Here is a 12,180-nt window from a genome sequence, read left to right as displayed (position 1 = left end):
GACGTTTAGTGCTTAAGGGCATCCATGTAATCCTCAGGCAGTGGAACGTATAGGGTTTCGTGGTAGGAGCACAGATTTGGGCATTTTACAGACCCGACTTTACTCTGAGGCCTGCTATTTGGCAGTTGGGTATCTTTCAACTGGTGACCACTCTAAGCTTCAGAGGTCTCATGTGTAAAATAAATATGATGAGGTGGTTTCGAAGATTAAATGAGATACTATATATAAAGCATTCAGGACCATGCCTGGCATACAGTAAGTGGAATAAGTACTATTTTCTTACCTCCTATCCCCTACCTCTCTTTTTGCCCCAAAGAGTCATCGAAAGGATTAAACAATTATCAATCCCCACTTTGAATCTCAGATAAAACCCACGGTCTTATCATCTCAGAGCCTTTGTAAGACAAATCTATAACCTCCCCCTCCAATTTCTCCTTCCTTTTTATTTTCACTATTCGCAGGAAGCTCTCCAAAGAGGTGTAGCTGTCAGGGGTCTTGAACAATATAGGTACCCAGAGTTTGGAAAAACCAAGTGGCAGTAGGTGCCTGCCTACTAAAACCCAGTGGGTCTCCCTGTATTGTATCTCACACACATTTCTCTTGCGTGTAGAGATAGCCTTCGATGGTAGGCTGTCCTGGAAGTTTGCATGTCTGGGGAGCCTCTTTCATCCTTTTCTTAAGTTCTTCCATCTCTTCCCGGGTACTGGAGAAATGATTTCGTGTCTGCAAAGACATTATCATCATAATCATTATCATCATCACCATCATCATAAATAAGCTTTTTTTTTTTTTTTTGCCAGAGACCCACAGTATTCTCGGCTTTCATCATGTGTTACAACATAGCGAAAACAACTGTTGAATGCCACAGTGACCAAAAAACGATTTTATGGAGTTTAACAGTACTAAAGACTAACAGGGAAGCAAACATAAATAGCAGTGTACCCAGAAAACCACATTTGGGGGATTTTTATTTTCTAATGAGAATCACATAAACCTTCAATAAATAAGAGCTCTTAGAATTCTGAGCATGAGACTGACCACTGCTGCACAAAAAAGGAAACTATGAAGAAGGTTCCCAAAGATAATATTATCATGGTACCTTCTAAGTTCTGCCTCAAGTAAAATTACTGCCTACCTGACTCTGAATCTAATTTGGCCACTGGGATAAAATGTATGAGAGGGTGCTCTCTTGGAAGATACGTCAACAGAAAACTTGTGTTTCCATAACCGTGAATAACAAAAGCTAATTTTAAGAAGTAATGTTTGAATACTACACAGCTAAAACACAATGGCAAAACACCCTTAGAAATGTGGGTATGAAAATCATTAAAAGTCCTTAGTGTTTAGTCTCAGGATTGTGACAGGGCCACGAAAACAGTGATCTCGGCCACCCTATCTAGTCGGGCCCACTGTACTCATTCTTCTGGAAATGAGTTCACCGTGTGTATGCATACTCAGGCTCGTCAAGTTATACTTGAGGAAGATGTAAGTGAGTAACCCAGTTAGAGGAACACTTTGTAAAATCAGCAGAACGTAAAGGCTCTCATGTTCCAATGAAGAGTGCCCAAAAAGAAAACAACAACTGTAAGTCAGGATTCTCCTAAACAAAGATGTGAAATTCATTTCCACTACAACTTACCAACCTCCTTCATCTAAAAATACATCTATAAATTCCATGTAATACAACAGCTGGTTCAAAGTCGTTATCTTAGTGATGCCTTCTCTGCCTGTGCCAGGCAGTCAACTATTCAACTCTGTGCTTCTTCAAAATTTTTGGTCTGAATTTTATTTTAACATTTATCATAAGGGATTATGATTTATCTGCGATTATATCTTTCTCCTCCAAGAGACTCTACATTCCTTGAAGACACAAAAAGTAACGTGCCTCATTACCGTATGTCCAGTGCCTGTTGCGATGCCTGGCACAGAGTATATGTTCATAAGCATTCATTAAATGCAGGTTAATTAAATGAGTGAGAAAGAATACATATGGCAAGAATGGAAAGACGGTGCTTACGTCCATCTATAAGAACCAGCATGGGAGAGAAGGTGGAGAAAACCTTTAAAAATAATTTATTTAACTCTAATAATAAGTAGAGAGAAACAGAAGAGAAGGGAAAATGGCCATTCAAGGTAATAAAACCCACAGTGAGTGTATTTTCACTGACAAGCAGGGAAGTAGCATAAGATCTGTGCTTAAACAAGCCCAAAGCTGGGTTCAGATCTGAAAGAGATGCAGCAAGTTAGCAACACTTCATAAATACTGGAGAGACAGGTGTGAGTCGGGGAAAGGGTAGGTAAACAACAGTCAGCCTCAAAACAGGGAAGAGCTAATAGTGGAAGAGCAAGAACAGTCCAGTATACTGAAATATTTATGATCCACACCAATGTGTCCTTACAAATTGGCTGGGGAGCAATAACCAACAATTCCTAGGTTAAGGTCATCAGGGCTTAAATCAAATGGCAATGCAGAGACAGATGAAAAACCCCCATGCAAACTTACATTCTGCAAGCTGAGCTGGAGTTGCTGTTTGTACGGGAGGAAATCCTGTGTGAGTTCTACCGTCAAGCTGTTGGAAATGAAGAGGCTATGAAGAAAGGCCAAGACCTAGGGAAAATGTGTAAAAATAACTTCATCACCAGCACCTTCACATTGATCAAATATAGAAAACAGAAGCACAGAAAAGAAACTCCATACACTGTTTACCCAGGATAGTCTTAAAAGCAGTCATGCAAACAAACACATCTACACATAGCTTTCCTCTTATTAGGTTAAACATTTTTTGTTTTTTTTACTTTTTTTAATTTATTGGGGTGACAATTGTTAATGAAATTACATAATTTCAGGTGTACAATTCTGTATTACAGGTTAAACATTTACACTGAACTCAGTTCCAGAAAATAAGAACTACTAATGGATTTATTCATTCCGATCCTTTTCAGATAGCATATAAAACCATTCGTAATTTGGACATTATGAAGATAGACTGACTTTTCTCTCTAAACCCGCAGGACTGGCAGAGTTGGTATTCAACAAGTACTTCTTGAATCAACAGATAAATAAATGGATAAATAAATGAAGTCAGAATCTATACCTTTATGAAGACTACCATAACGCTAACAGATCCCAGGACCCTGAACCCAATTTCAAATCAGAAGTGTTTTCAGGGGGTTCTAACAGGACATGCAAATGATCAATAAAGTACTTTTTTAATGTCCAAAATGTTTAACCCCATTGAAAATCATATATACACAAACAAAAACAAAAGAAAATATTCCTTTCATCTATCAAATACAAACATTTAAAAAATAATGCTCAATGCTGGCAACAGTGAACTATAAGAAGCAGTAAAAATTGCTCTATTGTTTTAGAAAGTAAACAGGTAAGCACATATGAATATGCACACACAGTCCATATGGTAGATATACATACATATATTTGTATACATAAACACATATAAAAACTATGCACATACACACATGTGTATATGCTATATGTGTGTGTACACACACAGTAGTATACACAATCTCCCTGTTTGTTTCCCGTCTCGGGAAATGACAACACACTCACTCAGTCAATAAGCTACAAAGTAAATAAATAATCATACCTGATTTCTCTTTCACTCACACCTCTGTCCAATAATACATCAATAATTCCTGTCAGGTTTGCTTCCAAAATATATCTCTCACCCAGCCATTCTTTTCTATTTCCACTGCCCCTCCCCTAACCAAAACCAACCTCTTCTCTTGCCTAGACCAGTGCAGTAGGCTCCTAACTGGTTTTCCCACTGCCAGCATGGGCCTCTTCCAAGCATTCTCCACAGGACAAATCAGCTCATGACATATCCTGTTTAACAACCGCCAGCAGTTTCCCACTGCACTTAGACTAAAATCCAAACCGCTTATCATGCCTACAGTTCCTATGCCTTCCTTTCAGACACTGTTTGCAGCCACTCTCCTTTTATGTCACCAGTACCTAAAGGCACTCATCTTTTCATTCCCTAAGCACACTATGCTTTCCTAATTTAAGGACTGTGTATATGTGTCTTTCTGTGCCTGGAATGTTCTTTCCCCATTATTGACATTGCCTCATCTTCTCTTTCTTTAGATCTTAAATGACACTTTCAGAGGTCCTCCTTGACTACCCGATCAAAAGCAGCTGCTTTTGTCTTGTCTTTTGTTTTAGCCCTTATCACAACTTACAGTTATTTTGTTTACGTGTATCCTTCCTTCCCTTCTGTCTATCTCATTAGAGTGTAGTACTCATAAAGACAGAAATGAGTCTGTCTTGTTCACTATAGGATACACAGTGTTTAGCACAGTGCATGGCACATAATAGAAGCACAATAAATGTTTATTGGATAAATGAAGAAATACTCGTTCGCACATATACATAAACAGATACATATAAATGTGAGTACACATACACATGTACACAGATATATGGGCTCAGGTGCAACATGTACACATGTGTTTACACACATGCACACAGGTGTACACACACCCACATCTACAAATACATGGGCACACATAGAGAATTATAACAGAGAATATGGAAAGAAAATGCCACAATATTAACAGTGATTATCTCTGTAGGGAGGATTTGTTGTTTTGTTTTTCTAATAATTTTTTTTCTAGCTTTTCTGCAATAGAATACATTTCTTTAAAAAAAAGAAAGTTGTAAAATTCAACATAGTTGTCAAATCAAAACACATCATCATTTATAATAAATTAAGGAGATTTAAGTGGAAAAAAACTAAAGAAGATAGAAGTAAAAATCGTAGAATGCGAAGTCACTGAGTGCAAGGGACTTGAGTTCCTAGCACAGTGCCTCATATATGATAGGTATTTTCAAAGGCTTTATGAAAGCATGAGAGGAAGGAAAAGGGGAAAATGAGGTCAAAGGAAGGGTGATAGGGAAATTGAGGGAGTGAAAGTAGGAGAGAGGAGGGAAAGAAAAAGAAAGCAAAATCATAGCTACAGAGAGAAAATGGGGGAAGAAGGCAGAGGAAAGTGTGAGGAAGAGTAAAAGAATATTCGTGAGGAAGCAAAAACCACACAAGCCAGCGAGTTTACTTTCTTGAGATTCATTATTACAACTATCTTTCACATTCTTTGAGATTGCAATTATATGATCAAAGTTTCCCACATTTACCAGGCATTTGGTGAATATTTCTAGACCATTCATCAACAGATAGAACTTACCGGCTCCACAATATTGAACTTCTTGGACTCCTGAACTTCCTGGATTTGATAAACGTAATCAAGGGAAGACTCGAAAAAATTGTGCCTCTCCTTGTCCACCTGCAGGTCTGCCTGTAGAAGAAGGGTATCAAATGTCACAAATCTGCATAGTCATTCATGCAAGTCAGTGCTTATGGACTCAACAAAATGCTAGTGATAGAGAAGAATTTAGCCACCAACTACTGATCTTATCCCTTTATTTTTACAGATAGAACATGAAGCCAAGAGATAAAAAGTGACTGATGCAAGACTTCTAGTTTCTGCTCCTACAAGTAAAAGCTTGAAAGTTATCATGCCTATGCTCACACACAAAAAAAAGCTAAACAATTCCTCTTAGATTCATCAATTCCTCTTAGAGTTGGAGTCAGAGGGAAAATCTATGCCTCAAAAATTGCACAGACAGTTGAAGATGGAGAATCGGAGCATATCTGAGCTTGTTGCTGAGCTTGTTGCTACAGCCAATATCAGATTTTATTGTAGAAGAACTCTCTAGCAGGTCCAACATGGTGGCATAGGTAGACGCTGAGTTTGTCCCCTCCCAGGAACACATCCTATATATACCTATATTTACAATTCCTCCTGAGAGACAACTGTAATCTAACTGAACAGCTTCTGCACAACAAGCACAAGAGAGAGACCACATAGAGAAGGTTGAGGAACCATGAGGGTTCGCTATCCACATGCTCGTGCAGAGTGCTCTAGCACACCCCCATCCAACGCTCCTGGAGCTAGATCCAACAGAAACAAGAGGGTGCCACAGAGTGCACAGAGTGGGAGCCTCTGCCCAGAGACTGACCCAGTGGGTATGGCAGGGTGCTGCTTCACCAACTGGGTTGCACATGCAAGTGGGGCTCACCCACCTGGAGAGAGTGCAGAGCTAGCAAAGCATTGTGGGACCTACCTGCAGGGCTACCCTATCCAGAGGAAGTACAGAGATATTGGGGCGCTACTGTGTGCTCATGTAGTGTTGCCCCTCCTGGAGAGAGTGTGGACCTAGCAAATGGCTACAGTATCCACACACAGAACTGCCCCATCAGAGAAAGTGTGCAGATAGTTGGGCACGTGGGGCTGCTCTGCCCCAAGAAATCACAGAGCTAGCAAAATTTTGCAGTACCCACACAAAGGGCTATGCAGTGAGGAGTGAGTGGGGTGATGCTGTGCATGCACACAGGGCTGCCCCGCCTGGAGACAGTGCAGAACTAGCAAAGTATGGCTGTGTGTACACACGAGGCTGCCCAACCTGGAAAAAGGGCAGAGCTAGCAGAGGGTTGAGACAAGCATGCAATCATGCAGAGCAGCCCGACCCAGACGGTGCTCTCATAACCAACAATTAAAGCAACAGGGCATGCCAGGTGCACAGAGCAGTTCGTTCTATATGAGGCAACCCCACTCAAATTAGAAAGACAAGGAAGAACACACACACCTGACTGGCCCACTGAGAACCCACTCCTTCAGGCCAGGTGACATACAGTCATTGCAAGTGCCCACCCCAACTACAACAGGCCTGCCAAACCATTCAACACACAGTCTACACAGAGAACACTTTTTCAAGACTGAGAGATAACAATTCCATACAACATAAAGGAACAAATACAGAAAAGTCAAACAAAATGGGGAAACAAAAGAATATTCCACAAATGAAGGAACGAGAAAAAAAAACTCCACAGAAAAAGCCTAAAAAAATGGAGATTAAGTAATTTTCCATACAAACAATTCAAATAGTCATCAGTATGCTCAATAAACTTGAGAATAGAATAGAGGAACTCAGAGAATACTGGAACAAAAAAGATAGGAAATGTAATAAAGGAAGAGATGAAATATACAATAATTCAAGAGAAGCATACATGAGAAGGAATCGACAGCAGCTTAGTTAATACAGAAGAATGGATTAGCAGACTGGACAGCAAAATGGTGGAAATCACCCAATCACAAACAAAATAAGAAAATATTTTTAAAAAAATTGAGATAGTATAAGAGAGCTCTAGGATATCATCAAGCACCCTAACATTCATATTATAGGGATTCCAGAAAGAGAAAAGAAAAAGGGACAGAAAGAATATTTGAAGAAATTATGGCAGAAAACTTTCCTAGTTTGGGGAAGAAAACAGACATCCTGTCCAATAAGCACAAAGAATTCCAAACAAGATGAACCCAAAGAAGCCCACACCAAGACAGACTGTAATTACATGCCAAAAGTTAAGCATAAAGAGACAATCAGAAAGGCAGCAAGAATAAAACAAGTCACATACAAGGGAAACCCCATAAGGAAGTAACCAAAATATACCTTAAAACAAATGAAAATGCAAACACAGCAACCCAAAATATATGGGAGAAAGCCAAAGCAGTTCTGAGTGGGAAACTCATACCAATACCTCAAGAAACAAGAAAAATCTCAAATAAACAATCTAACCTAGAAAGAAACTAGAAAAAGAAGAACAAACACAGCCAAAAGTGACTAGAAGGAAGGAAATAATAAAGATTAAAGCTGAAATAAATGAAATAGAATCTAAGAAAAGAATACGAAAGATCAATGAAATCAAGAGCTGGTGTCTTTAAAAGATAAACAAAATTAATAAACTTTTAACCAGGCTTATCAAGAAAAAAAAGAGAGAGGACCCGAATAAATAAAATCAGAAATGAAAGAGGAAAAGTGACAACTGACACCACAGAAATACAAAGGATTATAAGAAAATACTAGGAACAATTATATGCCAACAAACTGTACAACCTGGAAGAAAGGGATACATTCCTACAAATATAAAATCTTTCAAGACTGAGTCAAGAAGAAACAGAAAATCTAAAAAGACCGATAAGTACTAACAAAATTGAATCAGTATACCACATATCAGTGAAATCATATGGTTCTCTGCTTTTTCTGTCTGACTTATTTCGCTTAGCATCATACTCTCAAGATCCATCCATGTTGTCACAAATGTTCCTATATCATCTTTTCTTACCACCGAATAGTATTCCATTGTGTGTATATACCACAACTTCTTTATCCATTCATCTATCAAAGGACATTTTGGTTGTTTCCATGTCTTGGTGGGAGATGAGGGTAAGGGGGATCAAATATATGGTGATGGAAGGAGAACTGACTCTGGGTGGTGAACACACAATGGGATGTACAGATGATGTAATACAGAATTGTACACCTGAAATCTATGTAATTTTACTAACAATTGTCACCCCAATAAATTTTTTTTAAAAATTGAATCAGTAACCAAAAAACTCCCAACAAACAAAAGTTCTGGACCAGATGGCTTCACAGGTGAATTTTACCAAATATTCAAAGAAGAATTAACACCTACACTTCTCAAATTGTTCCCAAAAATCCAAGAGGAGGGAAGGCTCCCAAGCTCATTTTATGAGGCCAGCATTGCCCTGATTCCAAAGCCACATAAAAGACATTACAAAAAAAGAAAACTATAGGCTGATGTCTCTGATGAACATAGATGCAGGAGGGCAAGAAGTATGTCTCACTGTCTTTGTAGTGATGTTGTACCCAGCAAAGAGCCTGGCATGTGGTAGGCACTCACCACAGAGTGGCTTTTTGGAACTGAACTCAATGCAAGTCCATGTAAGCTACAGTCCCAGTGCAGGACAAAAGAAAGAAAAAAAAAGCTAATGTTGGAATACCTCAGAGGAGAAAAGTGGAAGATCTGTTCCTCATATACCAAATACACTAGCATAACTGTATCCTCAGACGGAATCTGGAGTCAGAAACTTAGACGTGAAAGGCAGTCTGGAGATCACTGAGTGCCACTCCTCTTTTGACAGACAGGGGAACTCAGACCAAGGAAGAAATACCTTATCCAAAGTCACAGTGTGAGTTAGTGGAGCAGCTGGCTTGAGAACTCATGGCTCCTGAGTCCAAGGTCGTGGTTTTAACTGCAAGCACTACTACTATCCATGGTTCCCAGCTGAGGCAGGGTATGAGTACAGCCTTGCAATAGGAAAGTGCCACTGTTACCAAGATATAACTGGCATTGGAAGGTAGGGACAGGCTTTTTGAACATACCTCTTGTAACTGAGATTCTTTCTTTTTGGAGGACAGATGTAAGTGCCGATCCAGCAAAGAATAAAACCTCTCGCCATCCTTTTCAAATTTCTTTTTCCGTTCCTGAACATGGGAGAGAAGGCACAGAATAAGATGTCTATAGTTTTAATTTGGTTCGCTCAGAACTGAGAATGAAGGATGCAGTGTTACGTTTCATGCGGCCAAGCTATTTCCTGGGAAGAAAAAACAAAACAAAACAGAGTGTTTTCTTTTGCATTGGTCTCAGCAGTTACGACTTCCACAAATATAACCTTGAATCATTCCACCTACACAAAGGGCAGCGCCCACTGGTACAGCTGAAGGTTCTGGGAGCTGCTGCTCCAAGGATGACACTTCAAATAGGCCTGAATGCTCGGTGCTTTTACTTCTCCCCAATATTTTTCACGGTCATTAAATACTCATTCAAGTTTTTTAAAGGAGGAAGAAGGAACACAGTAGTGAACTAAATATATGCCTTTAAAAGATTAATCTACAGTGCATTCAGACAGCCTAATAATAAGCAAAACATTTCCAAGACAATAGGAACCTGGGACTGCCTCTGTGAGTGGTGAGTTCTTTGGTATTTTTTAAGCATTTACTGCTGCATATTAAAAGATGATGTGATAGATGAGGAAAAACCCCTGAAAGGTTAGCTGGAAAGCAAGAGTCGAAAAACTTAAGGGGTAATGGAAGACTCAGCCATCACTCTCCTCAAGTATGAAATTTAATTTAGCTTCCTGCCTCTCAGCAAAAGTGTGAAGTCCCACAGCTTCCAAAGGAACACTAAGCATGCTGCTTTTGTCAACGACTAATGCTGACACTCTGCAATCTGCTCAGTAATATAAAAAAATGGGAAATCAATGTACAAGGCTTGTATTGTCTCGGAGGGAATCCAAACTCACTGAGCACCTACAGTGTGCTAGTTACTAGAAAAGGCACAGCAGGGACCACACAGATTAAAACAAATACTGCACCCATGCTTTACTTCTAGAGGCCATCTGTTGCTGGGCAGGAAGCTAGGACAGAACTGAGTGACCTCTAATCTGTAAGGAATGTGCTTTTACCAGAGGGAAAGACATAGAGAGGAAGCTACCCTAACATTAACTGAAGCCCACATCAGGCCAGACAGCGTGCTGGGTATTTAAAATCCATTCTCCTGTTTAGTCCTCACAATGCTGAGGAGTAGGTATTATAAAGGAAATTAAGGTTCAAAAAGGTGAACTAACTTGCCCAAGGTCCCATCATGTACAGGTCTGATTCCTTCCGCACAAACAGAGCCGAAGAATGTGGGAGGGGTTACCCTCAGGAGGCTCATACATAATCAGGGTGACTTGTGAATAAAACGCCAGTAGGTCTATGGCCCCATCCCTAACTTAGATACCTACAGGAGACAGAGATTTTCCCACAAAAGATAGGTAGGGCAAACTGTTCCTCAGCGGCTGAACCTGTATAAAATAGTAATGAAAGAAAACGTCGGAGCCAGAAAACACCGGTGACTTCTCTAGGAACAGATATGGTTCTGTGGGACACTTTCCCCTCCACCTACATTTTTAAGTAAAAACTATGAGATATGATTCACATACCATAAAATTCACCCTCTTAAAGTGGACAATTCAGTAGTTTTTAGTATATTCACAAAGTTTGGCAGGCATCACTGCTATCTAATTCCAGAATATGTCGACTGCCCCCAAAAGAAATCCCATGCCTATTAGCAGCTATTCCCCCAATCTGGTCTCAATCGACTTTTTGTCTCTATGGATTTGTCTATTCTAGACGTTTCATATAACTGGAATCATCCAATATGTGGCCTTTTGTGAATGTCTTCTTACACTTACCATGCTTTCAAGGTTCATCTATGTTATAGCATGTATCGTACTTTGTTCCTTTTTATGTCTGAATAATATTCATTGTCTGGATGTACCACACTTCCTTTGTGGATTTATCAGTTGATGGATTATTTGGGTTATTTCCATTTGGGGGGCTGTTTTGAATCATGCTGATATAAACATTCACGTACAAGATTTTCTGTGGTAGCACTGCAGAATTGTACACCTGAAACCTATGTCACTTTACTAACAATTGTCACCCCAATAAACTTTAATTAAAATAAAAAGATTTTCTGTGGACATATTTTCAACTTGTATGGGCATATACATACGAGTGAAATTACTGGGTCATATGGCAACTCTATGTTTAACTTCTGAGGACTTGCCAAACTGTTTTCCAAAGGGAGTGTATCATTTTACCTTCCCAACAATGAATGAGAGCAATGAATGAGAGTTTCAATCTCTCTACATCGTCACCAACACTTACCTGTCTTTTTGACTACAGCCAACCCAATGGGTGTGAAATTGCATTCACTGTGGTTTCATGTGCATTTCCCTAATGACTAATGATGTTAAATGTCTTCTCATGTTTATTAACCCTTTGTGTGTGTGTGTGTGTGTGTGTGTGTGTGTGTGTGTGTGAAGTATTTCTTCCTCTTCTATTTTTGGAAGAGTTTGTGAAAAAAAAAACGTGTTAATTCTTTAAACCTTTGGTAGAATTCGCCAGTGGGGCCAGCTGGTCGTGGGCTTTCCTTTTCAGGAAGTTTTCTCATTACTAAGACAATGGCTTTATTTGTTATCGGTCTATTCAGATTTTCCATTTCTTCTGGAGTCTACACATTTAATTCCACTGAAGTCGACCACCAGTGACATCAGCCGATATGCTACTACTTAGCCATTCCAACACATGCTAAAAAGAAGAACTTCGATTTCATGGTTGATTTTTCTACAAACGCCAAGTGTAGCAGAAGTTCTAATCGAATCACTTTCCATCCTCAGATCAAAAGGCTGTTGTTGGATTGATGGCTAAGGAAAGGACTGCTATTTGTTGAGAACACATATTTACCAAGC

General features: G+C 39.4%; 1 protein-coding gene across 5 annotated transcripts in view; it reads right to left on the bottom strand.

Annotated features, from left to right (window-relative positions):
* OPHN1 (oligophrenin 1) overlaps positions 1–12,180 on the bottom strand; it is a 314,749-nt gene that overhangs the window by 159,005 nt on the left and 143,564 nt on the right. For all 5 annotated transcript variants that reach the window (XM_081043828.1, XM_081043829.1, XM_081043826.1 and 2 more), the window contains exons 6-9: positions 9,266–9,367; positions 5,206–5,316; positions 2,504–2,608; positions 594–723 (exon numbers count right to left, since the gene is read on the bottom strand). In XM_081043828.1, coding sequence (XP_080899954.1) covers positions 594–723; positions 2,504–2,608; positions 5,206–5,316; positions 9,266–9,367 — 448 coding nt within the window. The remainder of the gene's footprint in view (positions 1–593; positions 724–2,503; positions 2,609–5,205; positions 5,317–9,265; positions 9,368–12,180) is intronic.

The sequence above is a fragment of the Rhinolophus hipposideros genome (genome assembly GCF_964194185.1).
Source record: "Rhinolophus hipposideros genome assembly, chromosome: X".
NCBI classification, from domain to species: domain Eukaryota; kingdom Metazoa; phylum Chordata; class Mammalia; order Chiroptera; family Rhinolophidae; genus Rhinolophus; species Rhinolophus hipposideros.
This window is presented reverse-complemented; position numbering and strand designations above follow the sequence as displayed.